Raw genomic sequence first — 23,281 nt, 5'->3', positions numbered from 1 at the left:
TCCCTGCACCACTCTGCAAATGCTTCTTGTGGCGCGTTGTAATTTGGGAATTAATCCCCCTTGAATACTGAGGGTCCCTGGGGGCCAACTAGCCCACCAGGTACCTCCAGTATGCGCCACAGAGCTGCATTGCAGTGAGTGGTCCGAGGACACAGCCCTTTTTACACCTATTTGCAACGCAGCTCTGTGGGGCTTCCTGAAGGTACCTGGTGGGCTAGTTGGCCCAGAGGGACCCTCAGGATTCAAGGAGACTTAATCCCCCAACTTACAATGCACCAGGTGGCATGTATGCACTGTGATGCCGGACTGAGATGGGGTCTGATATGGGAAGTGTTCAAACACCCCCCACGGCATGTTGTAAATTGGGGGTTTAACTCCCTTTCAATACTGTGGGTCCCTGGGGGCGAACTAGACCACCAGGTACCTCCAGTAAGCGCCACAGAGCTGCGTTGCAGAGAGGTGGTCGGAGGCCGCGCCCCTTTTTACACCACTCTGCAAACACGTCTTCTGGTGCACTGCTGCTCGGAGGATGAAGTCTACTTGTGTCCTGAGGTCCTCAGGACACAAGAGGACCTCATCACCCCACCACCAGTGCACCAGAAGCCGCGTTTGCAGAGTGGTGTAAAAAGGGGCGTGGCCTCAGAACACATCTCTGCAAAGCAGCTCTGTGGCGCTTACTGGAGGAACCAGGTGGGCTAGGTGGCCTCCTGGGACCCTCATAATTCAAGGGGAGTTCATCCCTTAACTTACAACGCGCCAGGAGGTGCGTTTGTACAGTGGTGCAGGGAGGGGCCGGGCCTGATATAACAAGTTAACAATCGTGCTGTGTGGAATTTACTGGTAGTAATAGGAGGGGTAGTTGGCCCCCAAGGTTGACGATGGGGGCTAACTACCCCTCCTGTTACCTCCGGTAAATCCCACACAGTGGGATTGCTAAAATGTATTTGGAGGACACTCTCACCTTTCTCCACCACTCTGAAAATGAGACTGCTATGTTATAGTTAGAAATTAGCATTTTAAAAACCTTTGAAATTAACTGAAAAAAACATATTTTTCAGGGACGTTATAGTTAGAAATTAGCATTTAAAAAACCTTTGAAATTCACTGACAAAAACATAGGTTTCAGGGACGTTATAGTTAGTTGGACATTTTACTCGTACAAAACCAGAGAAATTCCGACGTTTTAGTTAGTTCAGCTAACTATAACTGCACCACCTACACTCAGGCACCCATACAAATACTCAGGCAACCAATCAATAACCAATATAGACAATCATGTAACTACAGACCAACCCATGCAGCAGCTAACACAACAGACAGACTGATACAAACATTCACAGTTTAGTCACTAACCCATGCATTCAGTAAGACACATTTAACACTCACTTATACAATCAGTCACGCACCTACTAAACCCTCCATCCAGACACTTATACACCCACTCATTCTTCAACACACATTGGCATATATATAAAACATATTTAAACTTTATAGAAACACGCAGTCACTGTGTGTGTATGTATGCATACATACATACACACACAGACATATTCACAAGCAACTTTCAGGCTAAGTTATGGGTACATCACTATATTAATAAGCGACATATATAACATTGGGCATGCACAAGTATAGAAACGTGCGTATGCTACGCATATGCCACGTCGATTCTGACATGCCTATAACTCCACAAGCATATGCACATAATAACGCACATCCATATGGCACGCCGGCCTGCCTCACATTTCACTGCTCTGCGATCCTCCCCCCATAGTGCAATCCGACTCCCAGCCCTGATGGGCTGCAGATAAGGGCAGGGTCTCAAGGGAGGGGAGAGGGGTCTGAGTCCAGAGTCGTGATTTACCCCCTGCAGCCCCGGCCTCTGACGTCACGGAAACCCTACCGCGGCAGAGTCACGAAGCAGCATCTCATCATCAGCGGGACAGCCAATCAGAGAGCAGTTCAGGGGTATGAAAGGGGCTCTGCGGGACCCGTGCCAAGAAACTGCTGGGCCCGGAAGAGAGAGAGGGTGCGAGGGAGGCACGAGAGCGCAGTGACAGAAGGGAAACAGGGGCAGAGACAGCCGTGCAAAGAGACTGCCAGCAAACTGAGAGACAGTAGTGAAGGAAGCACTCGAAGATGCAACAGCGCTAACTTGGGAGAGTGCTGTATAGGGAAGAGACTCCCAGGGGACACATCACCGATAGAGGGCGTGAGGTCGAGACAGCCCTGCAGAGGAGGAACGGGACTAAGTGGGAGGGAGACTGCCAGGCGAAACAGCAGTGACAGCGAGAGGGTTGGAACGACGTTAACCCAGAGAGTCTACAGTGCAGGGCAGAGACCGCTCAGAGAGGGTACTCCGTCGGAGAGACGACAGTGATAGATGCATCTGGTTCCGAGGCTACTGTAACCCCCCAGAGACAGATCGCAGGGAGGAGCGATCTTAGAGCTGAAAACTGCGACAGAGAAGAGACATCTCGCAAGGAGGACGTGTCTTGGCTGCCGTACGTTCGAAAGAGACTGCTCGAGGATAGAGTATCCGAGACGGAGCCATCGGTTCTGAGACAAAGAGGCTGCCTGTGAGGAGTAAAGTTTCTTTGAAGTTCTGCAGAGCAGCGGAGGCGGAGAGGGGGTGAAGAGACCGGGGCTCCCCTCCCCCTGCAGGAAGGGAGCGCCAAGCGAGCCGGAGGCAGAGGACCGGAGGCTGAACAGAGCGCCTGCTTCACTGAGGTGAGTGAGAGGCAAGAGCCGTGGGTGAAACCCGGGGAGTGAGACCTCACGGGGAGGGGGGGCGTGGGGGACATAAAAAAGTCAACGAGACGCCAGTGAGGGGGTTCAGATCTGGGAGAGGCGAGTGAAGCTCCACAAAGTGAACCCTGAGAGAGGTGAGTGACCTCCGTGGAGTGAGACTGGAGGGGGTGAACTCACAGGACAGAGTGAAGCCTCATAGGCAAAGCAAGACCTGAGGGGATTGAGACTGCATGGAGGCCGTGAGAAGCAAAGATGGGCGTTGGTCCAAGGTAGCGAGACTTCAGAGGCGAGTGAAACTGCTGGGAATGAGAAGCAGGGGTGCGAGACCTCAGCGAGCGAGTGAAACCCCGGGGGCGAGAATCAAGGCTGTGTGAGATCTCGGAGAGAGGAGCCCCGGGCAGGGAGTGGGGCCAGAGCACGAGAGGGAGTCCTCTGCGGGGGGTAAAGTCAGAGTTTTCAGGAAGAGGGGTGAGATCTCAGACAGGAGGGTTCGATTTCAGTGAGTAAGTGAGACTCCAAAAAGGGGTGAGACTTCAGCGCGGGAAGGGAGGTTCCTAGGAATGTTTGAGACCTAAATTGAAGGGAATGAAACACCAGGGAATGATACATCATAATGAGACTCCAACGGGTGAGAGGCGTGACACCTCCAATAGGCCAGGGAGTGAGCCGTCGGAGAAGCGGGAGTGAGTTCCAAGAGAGTGAGACCTCAGAGAATCAGGGGAGTGCGTGAGACCCCTGAGAGAGAGAGAGGGAGACCGCAGAGAGAGATTTGAGGGCAGGCAGGCAGGCTAAGGGGTTGAGATTCCAAGTGGCTATGGGGTGAGTGTACCCTTGGATGGTGAGGATAATGGAGTGACTGTACCCTCAAATGCCAAGCTGATGGGGTAACCACCAGCGTCCGATTGGTAACGAGGGCATTCAGGCAATGCCCGAGGGCTGTTATATTTTTAGCAGTCTGGGGGGCTCTTTGGGCGCTGTCTCTGTTCTTCTGATACCGTCAGCGGCCCAGCGGGAGTCTGAGTGGCCTGTCTAGAGGCGGATGGGCGCTCATTACCTCCGTTTACAACAGGTATCTCTCCCTTTGTCTCTCGGGCCGGCCCATTAATGTCTGCACATACTGAGCGGGGGCAGGGGGCGGCCTCACTTGTTTCACCAGTGTAAACTAACGCGTGCATTTTTTTAACCCCCACCCCCCTAAAGTTTTTTTTTATAAGATTACCCATACGCAGTGATATGAGGAGTGTTTATGCAGATGTGGTCCGGTTTTTTTTTTGTGTGCCCGGGCCGATTTTCATTCCCAATCCAACCCTGGTAACCACCCTCACAGAAGCCTGGGTGAATGTGGGTGCACTGTACCCCGGGCGCCTAGGTCATTGAGGTAAAGGCGGCAAGGATGTGTTGTGACCACAGGTACTTGGGTTAATGGAGTGACTATCTTCAGATGCTTGATAGAGGTTGATGGGGTGAGTGTGCCCTCAGGCGCAGAGGTTGATGGGGTGAGTGTGCCCTCAGGCGTAGAGGTTGATGGGGTGAGTGTGCCCTCAGGCGCAGAGGTTGATGGGGTGAGTGTGCCCTCGGGTGTAGTGGTTGATGGGGTGAGTGTGCCCTCGGGTGTAGTGGTTGATGGGGTGAGTGTGCCCTCGGGTGTAGTGGTTGATGGGGTGAGTGTGCCCTCAGGCGCAGAGGTTGGGGAGGTGACTGTATCTTTAGATGCAGAGGTTGGTGAGGTGAATGTACCGTCAGAGGTTGGGGGTTTGACTGTACCCTCAGATGGAGAGGTTGATTCGGTAACTGTACCCTCAGAGGTTGATGGGGTGAGTGTACCTCAGATGCAGACGATGATGGGCTGAGTGTGCCCTCGAGCGTTTAGTTAAATGGAAGAGAAAATGGGATAGGGAGCACTGTAAAGTCCGGTGACGAGATACATAAACAAGTCCAGTTATGTTTCTAAAGTCCTCGCCTTGTTTATGGGCCATTTAGCCGGACGAGGGAACTGATGCCCTGGCGCGGTACTCGACCCCTCTCTTACTATCTTGAACTAAAAAGCAACTTGACCGTTTCTAAGCGCTAAGAGAACAGCCGGGTGGGAGGCGCTATAGAAACAGTCAGGCAGGCTCACAAAGGAGTCAGAGAGTGTGCTGAGGAGGAGCACGCGGCGTCTAATGCTAATGCTGTCTTCCTGTCCTGCCTCAGATGGAGTCTGGAGGTTACTACTGCGAGGACCTGTCTCTGCAGGAGGTGCCTGGCCCCAAGATGGAAGCCCCAGGTGAGAGAGCAGTTCTGCGCCGCAGCGTGGTGAAGTGTTCAGGCCTCTGTGTGATGTGAGGAAGTGAAGGGAGCAGCAGTGTGCTGTGGTTTGGTGCAGTGTAATGAAGGGGCCTGCAGTGCACTGGAAAGAAGTGTTCTGTACTGCAATGAAGTGAAGTGCTGTGTGCTCAGTAATGCAATGGAGTGAGCTGCAGTGGGGTGCAGTGTGGCCTATGCACGGCTGGGGGTTGACTTCCTGGTCTGTCCATCACATTGGAAGATACTAAGCTTTGGTGGGGACATATCTGATATCGCGATAGACCCACTTGACGTCAAGTGGGTCTATCCGGTATGTCACACCGACGCCTAGCCTCCAATGCCATGGGCTGTATCTTCGTTCCCGCCTCCAGAGAGGATCATGTGGCCGCGTTTAACTGAACTACCGCAAAAATCGTATGTTTATCTTTGAAGCCAGGAACGAAGATGATTACATACCACATGTTTAATATACACTAGCCAGGAATGTTCACAATTGCATATACTGAGCAGAAAGCATAGACGAACCGCGCCTCCCCCCAACATTAATTCTAGAAAATAATGTGAAATGCATTAAAGAGAACTGGGCACTTGAGCAGGCGAAGTTAACGTACACGCCTTCCAAATGCCCGCACTTGACGTGACACCGTCAGGAGGTAAATAGTAAATAAAACTTTATTGCTTGATTAACAAAAATCATTGCAAATACAAGATAACCGAAACATTCATTTAAAAAAAGGGAGTAGATTAAGTCCAATATGGATACAGGTGAGAGATGGAACTCTGCCAAAACGTTATGCCGATAGTGGATTACAGACTGTGGGCACCTCACCGAGTTTTTTTACTGCGTGATCCATGTACCTTACCGGGACACAGTTTAGTTTGGTGTTCCTAGGATCAAAGCAGGCCAAAACTGCTCTACACGATCTGGTCATGTTAATGTTCCAGAGATGCTTGAGAAGGGACCATCTTTCGTTCAGCAGTTTTGAGCAAAGACATATTATGTGTATTATGTCTTCTTTGTGGTTCCCACAAAGTCGACATAGTTCTTGTCCGTGATCTCTTTTCCATTTTGGTAGATGGATCAACAGGTTGATAACTCCCAGTCTCAGTTTTAAAAAACGTATGCCCAGATGCATCAAGCATTTTTGGAGTCGCAAACGGTGCGATTCCTTAAAATCGGCCGTTTGCGATTCCAAAAATGCTTTTTGAGATGCATCATTTGTTTTTGTTGAAAATCGCTAATTTTTCTAAAATGCGATTGCATTTAAGGAATCGCAATATTGCGTTTCCTTAAATGCAATGCATCATTCTTAAAAAATTTGCGATTTTACAAATTGCAAGTGCAAATTACCACGAGGTTGAACCTCGTGGTAATTTGCAAAATTGTTTAAAAATGCACTAAAATGCATTTTTTAAACTGTTAAGTTACAGACACACATGTCCTTAGGACATGTGTGTCTGTAACTTATAGGTAAAAGTGCATTTCATGGGTGCAGGGGGGGGTCATTTGGACCCCCCTCTCCACCCTTGAAATGCTTTGTTGAATTCCGTTTTCAAATTGCGAATTCGCAATTCCCATTCATTCCTATGGGCATTTCAGCCCATAGGAATGAATGGGAATTGCGAATTCGCAATTTGAAAATCGCATTTTTTATGCGATTCGATAAAAATTGCGATTTTTACCGAATCGCAAAAAAAATGCAAGAAAAATGATGCCTACCATTTTGAGATTCCTAATTTGCGATTCGGTAAATTTCGCAAATTAGGAATCGCAAAAAAGTACTTTGATGCATCTGGGCATTAATTTTGTTCGTGCAGGGAAAGATAGTTAGGTACTGCTGTGGGGCCAACAAGGCATAAGATTTCAAGGTTAACCACCCATGACTTTGTTTTGCTAGGCGAGCCTTGTCTTCGACTATTGATAGCTTTTTTGTGCTTATTTTCGCTAGCCGTTTGAATTCCTATTGACTTATGTGCATGCTCCAAAGGTCGTTTAGGCATAGAGTTGTTAGGCCTTTTTCCCAATAATCATGCCCTGCACGCCATACATTCATGTCGAGACTGGCCCACAGATGATGTGCTAGGCTGCCTTCTTTTGACCTCAATTTATGGCAACACACAAGAAAAGACATGGCTCTGGCGTATGGTTGGTGGCAGATTCCCAGTTCCAACCTGATTTGTGCCGGTGATGTTTGGGTTGGTAACTTGAACAGTGTTCTGTAGATCTTTGTGATGATTTTGTCCAATTGGCCACTGTCCAAGCCTTTGAGGACTTCACTGCCATAGGTTAGTGTGGGAATAATTTTTGCCTGAGCGCCCTGTATTGTTGGTGCAAAAGTTGGGCCTTGTAGTTCCTTATGGATTGATCCAATTGCAAAAGCAAGTGCGGCTCCCTTCCTTTTTTGTTCTTCTAAGTGGGCTTTGTATTTGCCATTGTTGTTGAAAATAACACCAAAGTACTTGTTGCAATTGGATTCAACAATGCTTTCCTTGTTCAGGGTCCAAGACAGTTTCTTAGCTTTCCCTAGACAAACCGCCAAGATTTTGGTCTTGTTATTAATCAGAAGCTCATTCTTTTTTGAGTATTCCAAGGTAGCGTCCAGGAGCCTTTGCATGCCAATCTTTGTTTTACTAAGAAGGACCACGTCGTCAGCGTAAAGCAGGTTTGACAGCAATAGACCAGTTACTTTAGGAGCGTGAGAATTAACCTTATTTAGAGCTTCGGGGAGATCTGATAGAAATAAGTTAAAGTGTCGCGGCCAGGACGCAGCCCTGTTTTAGACCTTTTATGGTCGGAATTTGGCGTGATAGTCTTGAACCATCCCTGATCTTAATCCTGACCCATGTGTCCTGATGTAAAAGTTGTATGGCTCTTAGAAGATCAGCTGGAATGTTTAGACTAGACAGCTTCTGCCAGAGCTTCGCTCTATTCACGTTATCAAAGGCCGCTTGGAAATCAATAAATCCCATGTAGAGTGGGCAGGAGCTGAACTTCGCTTGGTCAATCAGGCAGGAAAGGGTCATGAGATTGAACGAAGTGCCGGTGTTAGTTGTAAAGCCAGTTTGATTGAGAGGAATGACAGAGTTGTCTTCCACCCATGCCCTTAATGAGTTAAGCAACACTCCTGCAAAATATTTTTCTTCATTGTCGGTGAGGGCAATGAGGTGGTAGTTCCCAGGGGATTTTTTGTCCCCGCCACTACTGTTCTGCAGGATTGAATTGAATATGGTGCATAGCTTCTCAGCCCAGAAAGTTATGTCTTCCTTAAACAAAGCTTGAGGGATTCCACCTGGACCTGAAGCCCCATCTTTCCGACCCTTTTTAATCAATTTTTTTATTTCTGCCTCTGGATTGTTGCTGGTTCATTGCTGCCTTGGTTGTAGGACTGTCATTTAATGACTCAGTTTTTTGGTCGTTATTGAAGCGTTCCTTTGATAGGGTCTTTAAGGTGTTCAGATCCGATGCCTGGTCAGCCACTTTATGTGCAACAATTTCTACAAGGGGAAATTCTGTTGTGGGATTTTTGCTTTCCAATCGCTGTAGTGAAGATGGAGAAAGTCGACCCACTCTGACTCCAATATGCATGAAGAAGCGACTTTAGAAGCGTGCCCAGATATGTTATTGATTGATCGCCAAAACCTAGCGGAATTGTTTGATTTGATATCTTGCTGGAGTCTAGCCTAAAACGAGTTCCGTTGGTTTCTACGTAGGTCCCTCTTGGCTTTCTTAAGATGACTGCGGGCCTCTCTCAGTTTTGTTATTTTTGTAGGGTCCATTGGGTCAGTTTTTAACGCCCGCCGTGTCTGATTCATGGTTCTCGTTGCAAATTGTATCTCCGGGTTTGAGTGGGGCTTCTGCTTTTGCCCAGTCTGGCTTGCATACTTTATCGGTTTCTCGTGTTTGTTGATAAGTTCGGTTGCGAAAGTTGACCAGTTAATAATTGTGTCATCCGTGCACCGTCAGGAGGTGCTTCCTTTCACTGAACTCGTACTGCATTCTGGGAGTTGTAGTTTGGCTTCTACCGCTAAGCTCAAGAATCAGGGCACGCTAAGCGCTCCTGAAGGTGTCACACATGATGGGGCCGTTGGCATCTTTGCTCCACCCACACACATGGCCCATTCACACACCAGAACACCACAATCCTGCATTCAAAGCAAGACCTAGAAGGGTTGTAGCTCGGAGCCCTAACAGGGCCTGGCCACCTTCTGTGGAAGATCAAACATTTACACTGGAGGATCCCTTGCTGAGCTGAGGCAAAGCGCAGTGATTGGGCCCAACACAGTTATGGCGCTATCCTGCCAGATAAAACAATAACTAGACGCAGGGAGCATGCAGGCGAGGAGCACACGCGAAAGCAAATTAACCCAGATTTACAATTTAAAGCCAAACAACATGTCTGTCTTCCCTGATATTTTGACATATGCACTTAATACAATTTTCCAAAATAACTTAAGTGTTCAAACCAATTCGATTGGCAGACTCTCAGGTGCGCATGGAAGGGGACCAGCTTCATAATGCGCTAAGCTTCCATTCCTACAGCGGTTTGGCGCTATACACATGTGACTACCGGGCACAGCCGTCTCCCCTTTCCGTGCTGGACATCTATTGTCATTTAGTTAAAAAGTTAAGACATAAAAGGAGCGAGTGCAGTGGCGTAGCTTCCATTGGTGCGGCAAGTGCAGTGGCACCGGGGCTGAGAGACCCACTGATCCCTGATTCTTGCTGCATTTAACAGAGGGCCCCTACACCCTGGCTAAGCCACTGAGCGACTCTCCGTAACCTAACCACGCCTACCCCTGGATAGTGAATGAATGAGCTGTTTTCTGTACCGTAAATACTGACTTCAGTGGCTGGAATTCATGGCTCGTGCTGGTCTGCAGACATCACATTAGCACTTGCGTCACGGGGTGGGGAGGGCCAGCGACGGAGACAATCCACGGATGCAGCCTCCTACCCTGGGGCAGGAAGCATGACCAGCCCCAAACCCTGGGGCAGGAAGTACCCAAACAATGGCCCCTCTGACCCCTGAAACGCTGATGCATCAGCCTTCCGTGGTCACAACACACGCTTATTCAGCCTCACGAGCAGGGCCATAAGTGTCTGCGATTGTTTGATCTCTTTCACAGATGATTTTAAAGTGGCGCTACCTTTAGACAATGGCGGTATTCCCTAAACGGGTGTGAACGTTGCACAAGTAGTTTCTTGCAACCCTGGTGAGGTTTGTGTTTTGCCACCACACATTTGTACAGTTTGAGGTTGTTGCCAAATGTGTTTACAAGTCGTGACACTTACGACAATCCATTCTTTTCAACAATTTATCTCGTAAGAGGTAAACTTGGAGAGAACACTTCCATATAAGGCAAATTGCTATGAAAAGTATCACGCAATGCACATAAAAACTTGGCATGATGGAGGAAGGAAAGCTTGAACCCGCAACTAAACAAATTGTGGAAAAAAGGTAACTTTGTAAATCTTTGCTGGCGTAAAATAAATGGAGATGCATTCTGACAATTCTCCGCCCGCCACTCCTGCGTTGATTCTGGAATTAATGTCACAGTATGGGGACAATCTGTGACTGGAAACGAACATCGTATCTTTCTTCTAATTGCTTTTCACTCACTAAAAGAATAAACTTGTTTTCTGTGCATAACAAGCTTTGGTAAAAACCAATAGGTCTCAGTAAAAAAAACAGTTACAAATAAAATACGTTTATTGTTCAGTTAATTGAAACCACAGCAATAGCAACATTAAAACAAATATCACTTTTTATGTTGTCTAAAGATAAAACTATTTCTTCTAGGTCTTACCTATGTGACTGTTGGTTTTACCAATGGCTGTTAGCCAAGCTGCAATGCACCCGGCACGCTAAAGTACAAAAAAACTACAGAATACATAGCCAATGGCGTCACTTTTAGGGCGCACGTCTACAAAATGATGCGGCTACTTTTGTTTTTAGTTACCGATATAAGTCAGTTAGGTAACTAAAAAAAAACCGCACAACATGTTTTTTGTTTTATTTTTTTTAAAGCAGATAGGGGATGGGAATATTGGGCGGGGGTGAAGCAGGGGGGTTGGGAGCAACGCGGGGTGGGCGGGAGAGACAGAAACACAACAGGGGAAGGGCAGGGGGGCACAGAGGCCACATGGGGCAGGATTGAGGGCAACTACAAAATAGAGAAACAGACTAGCACAACAGGAAGGGGGCGGGGAGAAGCAGGCAGGGACAGACAGCATTACACGAGGAAGACCGTTTTAAGACGCATGCACTCTGAGGGCTGACACAAAAAGAAAACATGTAGTTCTGTGACATTGAGCACAGACAAAAACACACATGGTAAAGAGGCATTGCTCCATGGGCGGGCCAGACACAAGATTGACATGCATGGACACAAATAAGAATGAGACAAGTGAGCGACCAGGAAAGCCAACCACTGGTAAGGAATGGGTGTCCTCCAAACCTTGCTGTGTTCATGGTAAACCACAGTATGCCTCGTAACAGACAATACATACACGGTCTTGGAGGCTAAACCTAATAAACCTAAAAAGGACGTCCAATCAAGATTTGTGATTAAAGCTCCAGTGAGCAGTTTTAGATGGCACCCTCCTTTGTTGAAACTCCCATTCACTTACCTGCGCTATGACCGCCTTTGGGATGATGGTGATATACAGACTATGATGTCATAGAAAGAATGTTAACATTCCACAGATCGTTTACGATGTCCTAGACACAATTGACAAATCGCTGGCAGTTGTGATGTTACGGAATCTTTACTGTCGACTATATCTGATATCGGAAACGTCATAAAAGAGATGATGATAGCAAGAATGTTTACAACCCTTAGACTGTGTGTGATGTCATAGAAAGCCTTCACAATTCTTTCGCAGTTGTTTACAGTTCACATGTACTGAGGAACTGCCGATGTTGTCTAACTTTACTTCAAAGTCTGGGGCTCGTCAAATGAAGGAGCCTCGCTCTGGGGTTAGGGGTGTGAATGTGCCCTCAAAGGACTAGGCTATTGGTTTAAACTAACCAGAAGAGTCTGATTTAATGACGTAAGGGATGTGGGTTCCTCAGGCTAGGATTATTTGAGTGATGAGATTGTATGGCTTCGGGGTGTCTTGGTGGGTACAATACAGGATCAGTGTGCTCGTGTCCAGTGGCACAGAGGCGTGAAACCTATAAGCTGCCTTTGGGGTTGCGGTGACCTCTAGTCACCCTGCACCTTTTTTTCTGTACAACAGACTTCGGACTGGACTCCCCCTTCCTCCTGGAGAACACGGGTCAGAGGAATGGGTACTATTCAGATGTGAGCTTTGGAAAGGAGATGGAGAACTTGCAGAGCGCCAAAGGTAACAGACTCGAGACCCTCACCCCTATAATCATCTGTAACCACGACTTGTGCAACCTTGGACCAGTCGATGCCTGCCATCGGTCCCCTGTCGCCAACTGTATTGGACCAGTTCACACCTTCCATTGGTCCCCTGTCACCAAGTGTAATGGCCCCGTCCACGCCTTCCATTGGTCCACTGTCGCCAACTGTAATGGACCAGTCCACGCCTTCCATTGGTCCCCAGTCGCCAACTGTATTGGACCAGTCCACACCTTCCGTCGGTCCCCTGTCACCAAGTGTAATGGACCAGTCCACACCTTCCATTGGTCCACTGTCGCCAACTGTAATGGACCAGTCCACGCCTTCCATCGGTCCCCCGTTGCCAACTGTAATGGACCAGTCCACAACTTCCATCGGTCCCCTGTCGCCATCAGTAATGGGCCAGTCCACACCTTCCATCGGTCCTCAGTCACCAACTGTAATAGACCAGTCCACCCCTTCCATTGGTCCACTGTCGCCAACTGTAATGGAACAGTCCACACCTTCCATTGGTCCCCAGTTGCCAACTGTAATGGACCAGTCCACAACTTCCATCGGTCCCCTGTCGCCATCAGTAATGGGCCAGTCCACACCTTCCATCGGTCCTCAGTCACCAACTGTAATAGACCAGGTCACAGCGGACATCTCACCTCTGTCACCTGTAATAATGAACCAGGCCAGATATAGTAATTAATAGGCTACACTGGATTTTAATTCTGGATCTGCCGTCTAGCTCAAAATAACAGTGGAAAATGTACATTTTAGGTAACTCAGTCTCCTGTAATAGTTGATCAGTCCAAACCCTAAATATCGCCCTTGTTTCCTAAAAGTGGCCAAATCCCTAACTTGCATCTGGCCCCTGTCTGTATTAATGACCTGACAAAACCTTACATCTGGGCCCCGTCACCTATGATAATGGACCTAGCCATACCATACATCTGTCCCCTACAACCGATGACAAGAGACCTGGCCATACCTTACATCCGGCCCCTGTCGCCGATGATAATGGACCTATCCACACCTCGCATCTATCCGCTGTAGCCTAATTCATGGACCTGGCCATTCCTTACATCTGACCCCATTCGTGTATGATAATGGAGCAGTCCAATGTGACAGATTGTGAAGTCAGTTCCGGGAAAGTAATATACTATTTTCATGCATCTCACGAGCTCTGTGTTCAGTGTAGTGACTGACGCCTCTCTCTCTCTCTCTCTCTCTCTCTCTCTCGTAGGACCCCCTACCTTCCCCGGATCTGGAGATTACGGCGTGTCCGCCTACCTGGAGCCCTCCTACTGGACCCCCTGCGAGATGGGTAAGGCCCCGGATGTGGTCCCGGCGGGTTCCTGCTGTGTGTGCCTGTATGGTCGTGGTGCTGTGTTCATGTTCTTGGCCTGGCAGCGTGAGGGGCACCAGCCTCACCCTGTGTGCTGCAGCGTGAATCTTGGGGTGTGACAGTTCGTCCCGTGGCTCGGGAGGCCTCCCTGTGGTGTCCGTATGTTTGACCCAGGTTCCTTGTCTCCCACAGGCAGTACCGGAAGTGGCTACATGCAGGCCAGCTCGCTGGTCCCCGATGGGGACGGCTTTGGGCAGTCCTACGAGACCTTGCTGCCGGTGCCGGAGCGGGAGCTCGATCTGATACCCCCACCACCACCCCCCGCCTCGCATGGGCCACAGGCCGAGGCCCACGCCGCTGCTGCGCAGGGGCACCATGCACTGAAAGGTAGGTCCTCGCTGCTTACTGAGTTCATACAGGGGGAGCTGTGTGGGTCTCTCCTGCTAGCTACATACTGGCGGGTCTGTGTGGGCTTGCATCCGTCTCTGCACGGCTTTCCTTCTCTGCGATTGCTGTCTGAGTTTTTGTCTCTGCCTGGTTGTCTCGATTTAGATTTGTGTCAGTCATATGTGTTTGGCTGTGGTTCCACGAACCTCTCAGCCACTATACATGTCTGTCCGTATATATCTAGCTGAATCAGTCTGTTTAGCACTTTGTTTATCTAGTCTGTTTCACGCCATCTCCATGACCGTGTCCATCTGTGTGTCTGAAGATTTCAGAGTCTCTGTTCGAATACTGTCCTATGTTTGTTTCTGTGGCTGTGCATTTCTGTGTCCATCATCGTGGCTGTCTGTGTGCCTGTCTGTGCTTCTGGGCATGCCTGCATCTTCTCTGTGCCTATGCGTTTCTATGTGCCCATCTGTGGCACGTTTCCGCTTGTCATCCTATCCGACTGCCTTTGTGCTCGTTTGTATCTGTGTCACTGTGCGTGCCCAGTTAATTTGCTGTGGTTTGCATTATATTTAAGGAAGGGTGGGCGCATAATGTCATGCAGCATGAAATATCTTCTAGGTTCACAAGCTTTGCACAATTCTGCCATCTAGTGGTTGGATACCAGAAATTGCAGAGGAGTGTTAGCCGTTTTGTTGCACCTGGCAGTCTGTTTCGAATGGTGTTAGTGCCCCGCCCATTCCTGTGGTGACTGAGGTCTTTTCCTGCTCTGTGTACATCTGTGTCTGCGCCCCACTACCGAGGCCGTCTCTTACCTGTTGTGCCCATCTGTGCTAACCTCCAAACTCCTGAGGCCGTCTCTTACCTGTTGTGCCCATCTGTTCTAACCTCCAAACTCTTGAGGCCGTCTCTTACCCTTGTGTATATCTGTACTAAGCTTCAAACTCCTAAGGACGTCTCTTACTCTTGTATATCTGCGCCCCACTCCCGAGGCTGTCTCTTACCCATGTGTGTATCTGTGCTAAGCTCCACCCTCCAGAGGTTGTCTCTTGCCCTTGTGTATACATGTGCCTGCGCCCCACTACCGAGGTCGTCTCTTACCTGTTGTGCCCATCTGTGCTAACCTCCAAACTCCTGAGTCCGTCTCTTACCCGTGTGTATATCTGCTAAGCTCCACCTTCCCGAGGTCTGCCGCCTCTAACCCCTGAGCCACACTTCTCCACAGTCTCTTACTCTGTGTAGATCTGTTCTAAGCTCCACCCCCCTGAGGTAGTCTCTTGCCCGTGTGTATATCTGTGCCTGCGCCCCACTCCTTAGGCCGTCTCTTACCCTTGTGTAAACCTTTGCTAAGCTCCACCCTCCTGAGGCCGTCTCTTACCCTTGTGTATACCTTTGCTAAGCTCCACCCTCCCGAAGCCGTCTCTTACCCTTGTGTATACCTGTGCTAAGCTCCACCCTCCCGAAGCCGTCTCTTACCCTGTGTATACCTGTGCTAAGCTCCACCCTCCCGAAGCCGTCTCTTACCCTTGTGTATACCTGTGCTAAGCTCCACCCTCCCGAAGCCGTCTCTTACCCATGTGTATATCTGTGCCTGCACCCCACCACAGAGGCCGTCTCTTACCCTTGTGTATACCTGTGCTAAGCTCCACCCTCCTGAGGCCGTCTCTTACCCTTGTGTATACCGGTTCTAAGCTCCACCCTCCTGAGGCCGTCTCTTGCCCTTGTGTATACCTGTGCTAAGCTCCACCCTCCTGAGGCCGTCTCTTACCCTTGTGTATACCTGTGCTAAGCTCCACCCTCCTGAGGCCGTCTCTTACCCATGTGTATACCTGTGCTAAGCTCCACCCTCCTGAGGCCGTCTCTTACCCTTGTGTATACCTGTGCTAAGCTCCACCCTCCTGAGGCCGTCTCTTGCCCTTGTGTATACCTGTGCTAAGCTCCACCCTCCTGAGGCCGTCTCTTACCCTTGTGTATACCTGTGCTAAGCTCCACCCTCCTGAGGCCGTCTCTTACCCTTGTGTATACCGGTTCGAAGCTCCACCCTCCTGAGGCCGTCTCTTGCCCTTGTGTATACCTGTGCTAAGCTCCACCCTCCTGAGGCCGTCTCTTACCCTTGTGTATACCTGTGCTAAGCTCCACCCTCCTGAGGCCGTCTCTTACCCTTGTGTATACCGGTTCTAAGCTCCACCCTCCTGAGGCCGTCTCTTACCCTTGTGTATACCGGTTCTAAGCTCCACCCTCCTGAGGCCGTCTCTTACCCTTGTGTATACCTGTGCTAAGCTCCACCCTCCTGAGGCCGTCTCTTACCCTTGTGTATACCTTTGCTAAGCTCCACCCTCCCGAAGCCGTCTCTTACCCATGTGTATACCTGTGCTAAGCTCCACCCTCCTGAGGCCGTCTCTTGCCCTTGTGTATACCTGTGCTAAGCTCCACCCTCCTGAGGCCATCTCTTACCCTTGTGTATACCTGTGCTAAGCTCCACCCTCCTGAGGCCGTCTCTTACCCATGTGTATACCTGTGCTAAGCTCCACCCTCCTGAGGCCGTCTCTTGCCCTTGTGTATACCTGTGCTAAGCTCCACCCTCCTGAGGCCGTCTCTTACCCTTGTGTATACCTGTGCTAAGCTCCACCCTCCTGAGGCCGTCTCTTACCCTTGTGTATACCGGTTCTAAGCTCCACCCTCCTGAGGCCGTCTCTTACCCTTGTGTATACCGGTTCTAAGCTCCACCCTCCTGAGGCCGTCTCTTACCCTTGTGTATACCTGTGCTAAGCTCCACCCTCCTGAGGCCGTCTCTTACCCTTGTGTATACCTGTGCTAAGCTCCACCCTCCCGAAGCCGTCTCTTACCCATGTGTATATCTGTGCCTGCACCCCACCACAGAGGCCGTCTCTTACCCTTGTGTATACCTGTGCTAAGCTCCACCCTCCTGAGGCCGTCTCTTACCCTTGTGTATACCGGTTCTAAGCTCCACCCTCCTGAGGTTGTCTCTTGCCCTTGTGTATACCGGTTCTAAGCTCCACCCTCCTGAGATTGTCTCTTGCCTTTGTGTATACCGGTTCTAAGCTCCACCCTCCTGAGGCCGTCTCTTACCCTTGTGTATACCTGTACCTGCTCCACCTTCCTGCGGCCGTCTCTTACCCTTGTGTATACCTTTGCTAAGCTCGACCTTCCTGCGGCCGTCTCTTACCCTTGTGTATACCTTTGCTAAGCTCGACCTTCCTGCGGCCGTCTCTTACCTTTGTGTATACCTGTACCTGCTCCACCTTCCTGCGGCCGTCTCTTACCCTTGGTATACCTTTGCTAAGCTCGACCTTCCTGCGGCGTCTCTTACCCTTGTGTATACCTGTGCTAAGCTACACCCTCCTGAGGTTGTCTCTTGCCCTCTCTCCTCAGAGGAAGCCTCGCTGGGCGAGCAGAGCTTCTCCTGGGCCTCGGTGGACTGGAGCGGCTGGAACGAATCTCCCTGGGACAGTACCTACTCTCAGAGGGGCACCTCAGACTGTGGATACTACCAGACCTACAGCGCACCCCACCCGAAGCCCCCCAAGCAGCACCCGGTGCCCAGCGCAAGGAGCCCACCGCAGCCGGGGGCTGCCAGAGTCCTGCACAGCGGTACGTAGTAGGGTGGTGTATGTGGGACCCAAGGAAGGAAGGAGAAGACCGAGGAAGGGTGGAGTGAAGGGGACCCAAGGGAAGGGTGGAGTGAAGATGACCCAGAGGAGGGGTGGAGTGAAGGGGATCCAGGGGGAGAGTGGAGTGAAGGGGAACCAGGGGAAGAGTGGAGTGAAGGGGACCCAAGGGAAGGGTGGAGTGAAGGGGACCCAGGGTAGGGACAGACCAGGGAAGGGTGGAGTGAATATGACCCAAGAGAAGGGTGGAGTGAAGATGACCCAAGGGAAGGGTGGAGTGAAGGGGATCCAGGGGGAAGAGTGGAGTGAAGGGGACCCAGGGGAGAGACAGACCAGGAAAGGGTGAGGTCAAGGTGACCCTGGAGAGGGACGGACCATGGAAGGGTGGAGGGAAGGTGACCCGACGGAGGGACAGACCAGGGAAGGGTGAGGTCAAGGGAAGGGTGAGGTGAAGGTGACCATGGGGAAGGGTGGAGTGAAGGGGACCTGGGGAGGGACCAGCCAGGGAAAGGAGGTTTGAAGAGACCCAAGGTAAGGACAGAGGATACTGGGTAAGAGTGGGGTGAAGGGGTCCCAAAGGGGTATTTTTTTTTTCATGTCCTCAGTTCAAACTGACCTGCTCGCTTTATGGTCCCAAACACCAGGTCCCGGCAAAGCCTCTATACACTGGTACTAAGGTGGGCTGCTGTGGACTCACTAGAGGGATTCAAGAAAGGGTCTCTCAGCTTGTCCTGGTCATCTTCTCGTACTAACGCATCCCATTCTGGTCTCTCTTGCAGGCTCTGGTCCGATCCAGCTGTGGCAGTTCCTGCTGGAGCTTCTTCAAGACCGGTCCTGCCAGACGTTCATCAGCTGGACGGGGAATGGCTGGGAGTTCAAACTCTCAGACCCTTCAGAGGTAAATGCAGGGGCGGGAGGTGTGAGCTTCACCCCAAGGATCTTCTCTTCCACCCATAGTTTCTGGACTCACCACAGATCCAGGCTCTTGACCTCTACTAGTAAACATTGGGGGAGGGGTCACTTCTCAAGCTCCAGAGTCCTTTAACTTCCCCATGGGACCCCAAGGTCAGAATACTAGGGCCACCCATTCACTGCACTTTACCCAATGGAACCCAGTCCAAGTGTACCTCCCATCTTCCTCTCAAGGTGATGTGTCCCCCACACTGATGGTTGCTAGAACTGTCTAATACCTCCAGCATCCACCATCTTGGATAGGTAGGCACACACATAAGTGGTGATGCATGTGTGCTTGTACATCCTCACGCATATGCTTGCCAACTGAATGACGTGGGCACAATATCATTCTCCCTGGATTCTATTTTACCCACTTTCCTACTCCACAAGGCGAACCTCTTAACTGCCTACCAGCCTCACCGGGGCAGAGCCACAAAGTTCCCTGCAAGAACATATTTCTTCCTGTGCCTTGTCCTCCCACTACCTATTGTGTTCTCATCCCGACCCCTCACCAGGCTATCATCTACCATTTCTTCATCAGCTTGGATCCTCACCTCCTTACCAATTATTCCATCTCCAACACCAACTCGCCAAGCTGCAGCCCCTACCTCCTCACCATGCTGTCATATTCATTCTCTTCCTTGCCATGCAGCCGTCTCTACCCACCTTCTTGCCATGCAGGCATCTCCACCCACCTTCTTGCCATGCAGGCATCTCCACCCACCTTCTAGCCATGCAGCCATCTTCACCCACCTTCTCGCCATGCAGCCAGACCCACCCAACTTCTCGCCATGCAGCCATCTCCACCCCTTAATCCCTAGATTGCTACCCTCAAACACCTTCTCCCCCTGCTGCCATCGCATTCGCTATCCTGCCACTCCTTTCCATTTCTCAAACTGCTATCATCTCCTCCCAACTTCACCCTCTTTCCCACAGTGCCGCCCTCTCTACCCCTTCTTCGCTTTTCTGAATCTTTACCTTGTTCCTCGCCAGGCTACAGATGAAAACATCCCATTCTCCAGTTTCCACCATCTGCCCCTTCACTCATCACTTTGCCATCTCCAGGGTCTCACTGATCATATTGCCACCTCCATTCCTTCATCACAATTCTGCCCTGGCCACCATCTTGGTTCCTCACTAGTTTAATTGCCTGACTTCTTTTGCCTGGTCCATTCCCAATTACTGTTCACCTCATCAGGCTCACACCCTCCAAAGACATGTCTGCTCATGTGTGGTGTTTTCTCCAGGTGGCCAGGCGCTGGGGCAAGAGGAAGAACAAGCCTCGGATGACCTACGAGAAACTGAGCCGTGGCCTGCGCTACTACTACCACAAGGACATCATCCACAAGACCGGGGGCCAGCGATACGTCTACCGCTTTGTATGCAACGTACAACACCTCCTGGGGAAGACGTCACATGAGATACTGCAAGAGATGGACGTCCCGGCTCTGGATGGCCAAAGCAGGAGGCCAGAGTCCAATCCGAGAAGCCATAAATCCCAGTGCCAGGATCTCGAGAACCTCTGAACCTTTGTGACGGGCCATGCCCTGGACAAATACTGGCTTCTGAACCTGGTGCCCTCAGCAGAAACTGATTACTTGTGATCCCAGGAACCAGGGAACTTACCCATGGATTCTAAGACCTGATCTAGAGCACTAATGGACCATTGGTTCACCAGTAGGTCCTGAGTGACGCTTTAAGGTGGGGTGAGCAATGCATGCTGGGCCTTGGCGCTCTGGGGTCCCAAAACTCAATGCACTGGACCGTGTCTGAACAAAGCTCTATGTCTTACAAAGTCACTGTGGAGCTCCACTATAGCGGCTGGAACCAGGACAATCGGAGCAAAACTCTGTGGCTATGGTGTCGAACTAGTACAAGCAGCTAAGAATTTAGTGCCTTAAAAAATACTGACAAATAAACTATACAAGCTGGATTAAGGACTATCGCAGCATAACCCTGTGCCCAATTACTAGATGCACTGAGCCATTGCTACAAGCCACTGGCAAGTTAGTGCCTTAAAGAAGTCATGTCATGGCGTGGCACCTTACGCATTGTGATTTGGACTGCAATGCTGTGGTGCTCCTGGAGCCCCAAAACAAGTGCACTGAAACATGGCGAGCCGTCTCAGGGAATAGCAGACAGAAGACATTCCGTATAGAACCCCAATAAACCTACTTGGGCCTTGAAAATCACTGTAAAGTAATGCTATGCAATATCACTCCTGGTGCTTGCTGATGGAGGCTGCAGATCAGCGCTAAGAATGGGAGTCCCTACAAGGTGCTACAGCTTCCTGCTTGCCCAGTACAGGGCACATGCTTTGACAATCTCTACTGTTGGCCCCAAAAGCAAGTCACTGCCTAGGGCAGATGCCAATGGGGTATGTCCTGCTACAGTAAGCTTTGACCAAATGAAGTTTAGCACCTGGTCCGAGTACCTGGTAATGTGTATTGTTGCCCTGAATAATGACCATTAAGAGGCAGCTCTCCCCCTCTAAGGATGCTAGCTTTAGTGCCTGGTTGTGGTAGGCAGATCCTGCCTCCTGCCTTGCATCAACCATGTGGGGCCTTTAAACCAGGGCCCTATGAAGTATTGCGCTCACGCTTCCCGTACCGTAGTCCTGCCAAGTCGCAAGCGACTTCATTACTGAAAAGGGGACTGCTACCTCATTTACTATGTTATTAAAATTATTATATATGTTAACTATATTATTACATTTTGGTATTCTCATAACCTATGATGCTCAGAATGTTTGTACAATAAAGAGAACATATTTTAAATTGGGTTCTGTCTGTTTTAGGGGCCTCTAATTGTATTCAGTCAATGGAAAAGCAGTAATTTTGCAGACCCTCCTCTTTTAAAGAACACAACCTCAAAATAATTATAACCTACAACGCAAATTGTCTACACCGATAATGACAATGCTACTGTAATGACTCCAGTAGTTTTCATATGTTTATTCAGGATACCACATCCTCAGCTGAGCAAAATGCTTCCCACTTTCCAGCTGTTCAAATTCCTAACCACATTCTTTACTAGGTCAGCAATGACCTCACAACATTCCATGCTGCCAGTATTACACATCATTACATACCTTCCTCCCTATAATATTTAAACAGAACAGTAAACAACATACGAAAATTCAGGTTACAAAGCATAACAAAATGATACATTACGATCAAGAAACTGATAATGTGAAATGTGTAACACATAAGCATCTCTAAACTCTACATATGTCACCCATACTCATTGTAGTTTTGGAGAATGGAGCTGTTTGACCTCTCTCACCCTGCACGGAACAGAATATTTACTTTCTCATTGCAAGCAAACCCTTTTTTTTCACGACCACCCAATCTCCTGGTGTTACAATACAAGGTTTGTTTCACACCTCTCCTTTCATTATAATACATTACATTTTTTGTGCGAATTTAAAGCATTTCTTTTGATTTCCTCACCATCAACCACAATTTTCATCGCTCCCCCTCTCAACCACACAGGACACTCTTTAACACCAGGCTGTCTTCCTTTTAAGGACACAAATGGAGAGACTCTTGTCCCAGAATGGGGAGTTGTCCCGTGCACCCACATCATCCTTCTCAATTCACTCTACCACGGAACATGATTAGCAAGTGATAGTTGTATATTGTCAATTACCAATCAGTTTACTCTTTCGACCAAGCCATTAGCTTGTGGCCGAGAAGGGCTACCCTCTGATGCACAATTCCCATGCCAGAGAGATAATTCACCATTTCCCTGGATACAAATTGAGCACCATTATCTGACACAATACTTTAAGAAATCCATTCTTCCATAAAAACTCCCTACAAAAATTCAATAACATTTGAAGTATGTACTTCTCCAACAGCCTTAAACACAAACCAATTAGTATGGTAATCCACTAAGATTAAGATGAATTCGTTTCTTAACCCTAACCAAGATATAGGTCCCAAAATATCGATAGCTAACTTCTCCCAAGGTCTTTCCGGAAAATCCATGATTCCCAAAGGAGATTCTCTAGTCACTTTAGTTTGGCACTATTTATACATGCTGCACAATTCTACACTTTTTCCTCGACATCCCGATCCATTCCAGACCACCACAATGATTCCCTCACTTTCCTTTTTACAATTCCAAGGCCCAGGTGTCCCTCATGAACAATATCAAGAATTCTCGTCCGAATTCCCTGAGGAGGAACAAACTGACCTCTTCTCATTAGTTTGTCACCAACCACGCTCAACTCTTTAACTTTAAAATACTCATGCATATCGCCGCTCATTTTGTCTGTCTCTTGCCAACCACACACGGCTTTCACCTCAACTTCCTTCATTACAACATCTTCTTCCCTCTCAGCCGCCCTTTCTTCTGCAACTATAGCTAATTCTCCATTCATAAATATACCATCACTGGGTTCTACCTCAGCAACGATGTCTTCAGACTCCACCTCTACGGGTATCCTTGAAAGATAATCTGCTACAACATTCTTGCTGCCTTTCACAAATTCTATCTCATAATTATAATCCATCACTGATAAGCGCCACCTAGTAATGCGTGGTGTAATATTTCCTTCCAG

The 23,281-nt window shown here is 49.3% G+C and overlaps 1 protein-coding gene across 4 annotated transcripts; it reads left to right on the top strand.

Moving 5' to 3' along the window:
- Positions 1–1,998: 1,998 nt before the first annotated feature.
- ETV2 (ETS variant transcription factor 2) lies at positions 1,999–21,491 on the top strand. Of its 4 annotated transcripts, none has more exons than XM_086929972.1 (8): positions 1,999–2,730; positions 4,945–5,017; positions 12,281–12,388; positions 13,640–13,720; positions 13,934–14,128; positions 17,525–17,743; positions 18,540–18,658; positions 19,962–21,491. In XM_086929972.1, the coding sequence occupies exons 2-8, from the start codon at positions 4,945–4,947 to the stop codon at positions 20,238–20,240; spliced, it is 1,074 nt and encodes a 357-aa protein (XP_086786098.1). In that variant the 5' UTR covers positions 1,999–2,730; the 3' UTR covers positions 20,241–21,491. The 4 variants fall into 4 exon arrangements, with proteins under 4 accessions (XP_086786098.1, XP_086786100.1, XP_086786101.1 ...); XM_086929973.1 differs by lacking the exon at positions 1,999–2,730 and adding an exon at positions 2,808–2,885 and having other exon boundaries at positions 19,962–21,488; XM_086929974.1 differs by lacking the exon at positions 12,281–12,388 and having other exon boundaries at positions 2,592–2,730; positions 19,962–21,488.
- Positions 21,492–23,281: the final 1,790 nt, after the last annotated feature.

This window comes from Lissotriton vulgaris, chromosome 7 (assembly GCF_964263255.1).
Source record: "Lissotriton vulgaris chromosome 7, aLisVul1.2, whole genome shotgun sequence".
In the NCBI taxonomy this organism is placed as follows: domain Eukaryota; kingdom Metazoa; phylum Chordata; class Amphibia; order Caudata; family Salamandridae; genus Lissotriton; species Lissotriton vulgaris.
The sequence above is the reverse complement of the archived record's forward strand: the minus strand, read 5'-3'. Positions and strand labels throughout refer to the sequence as shown.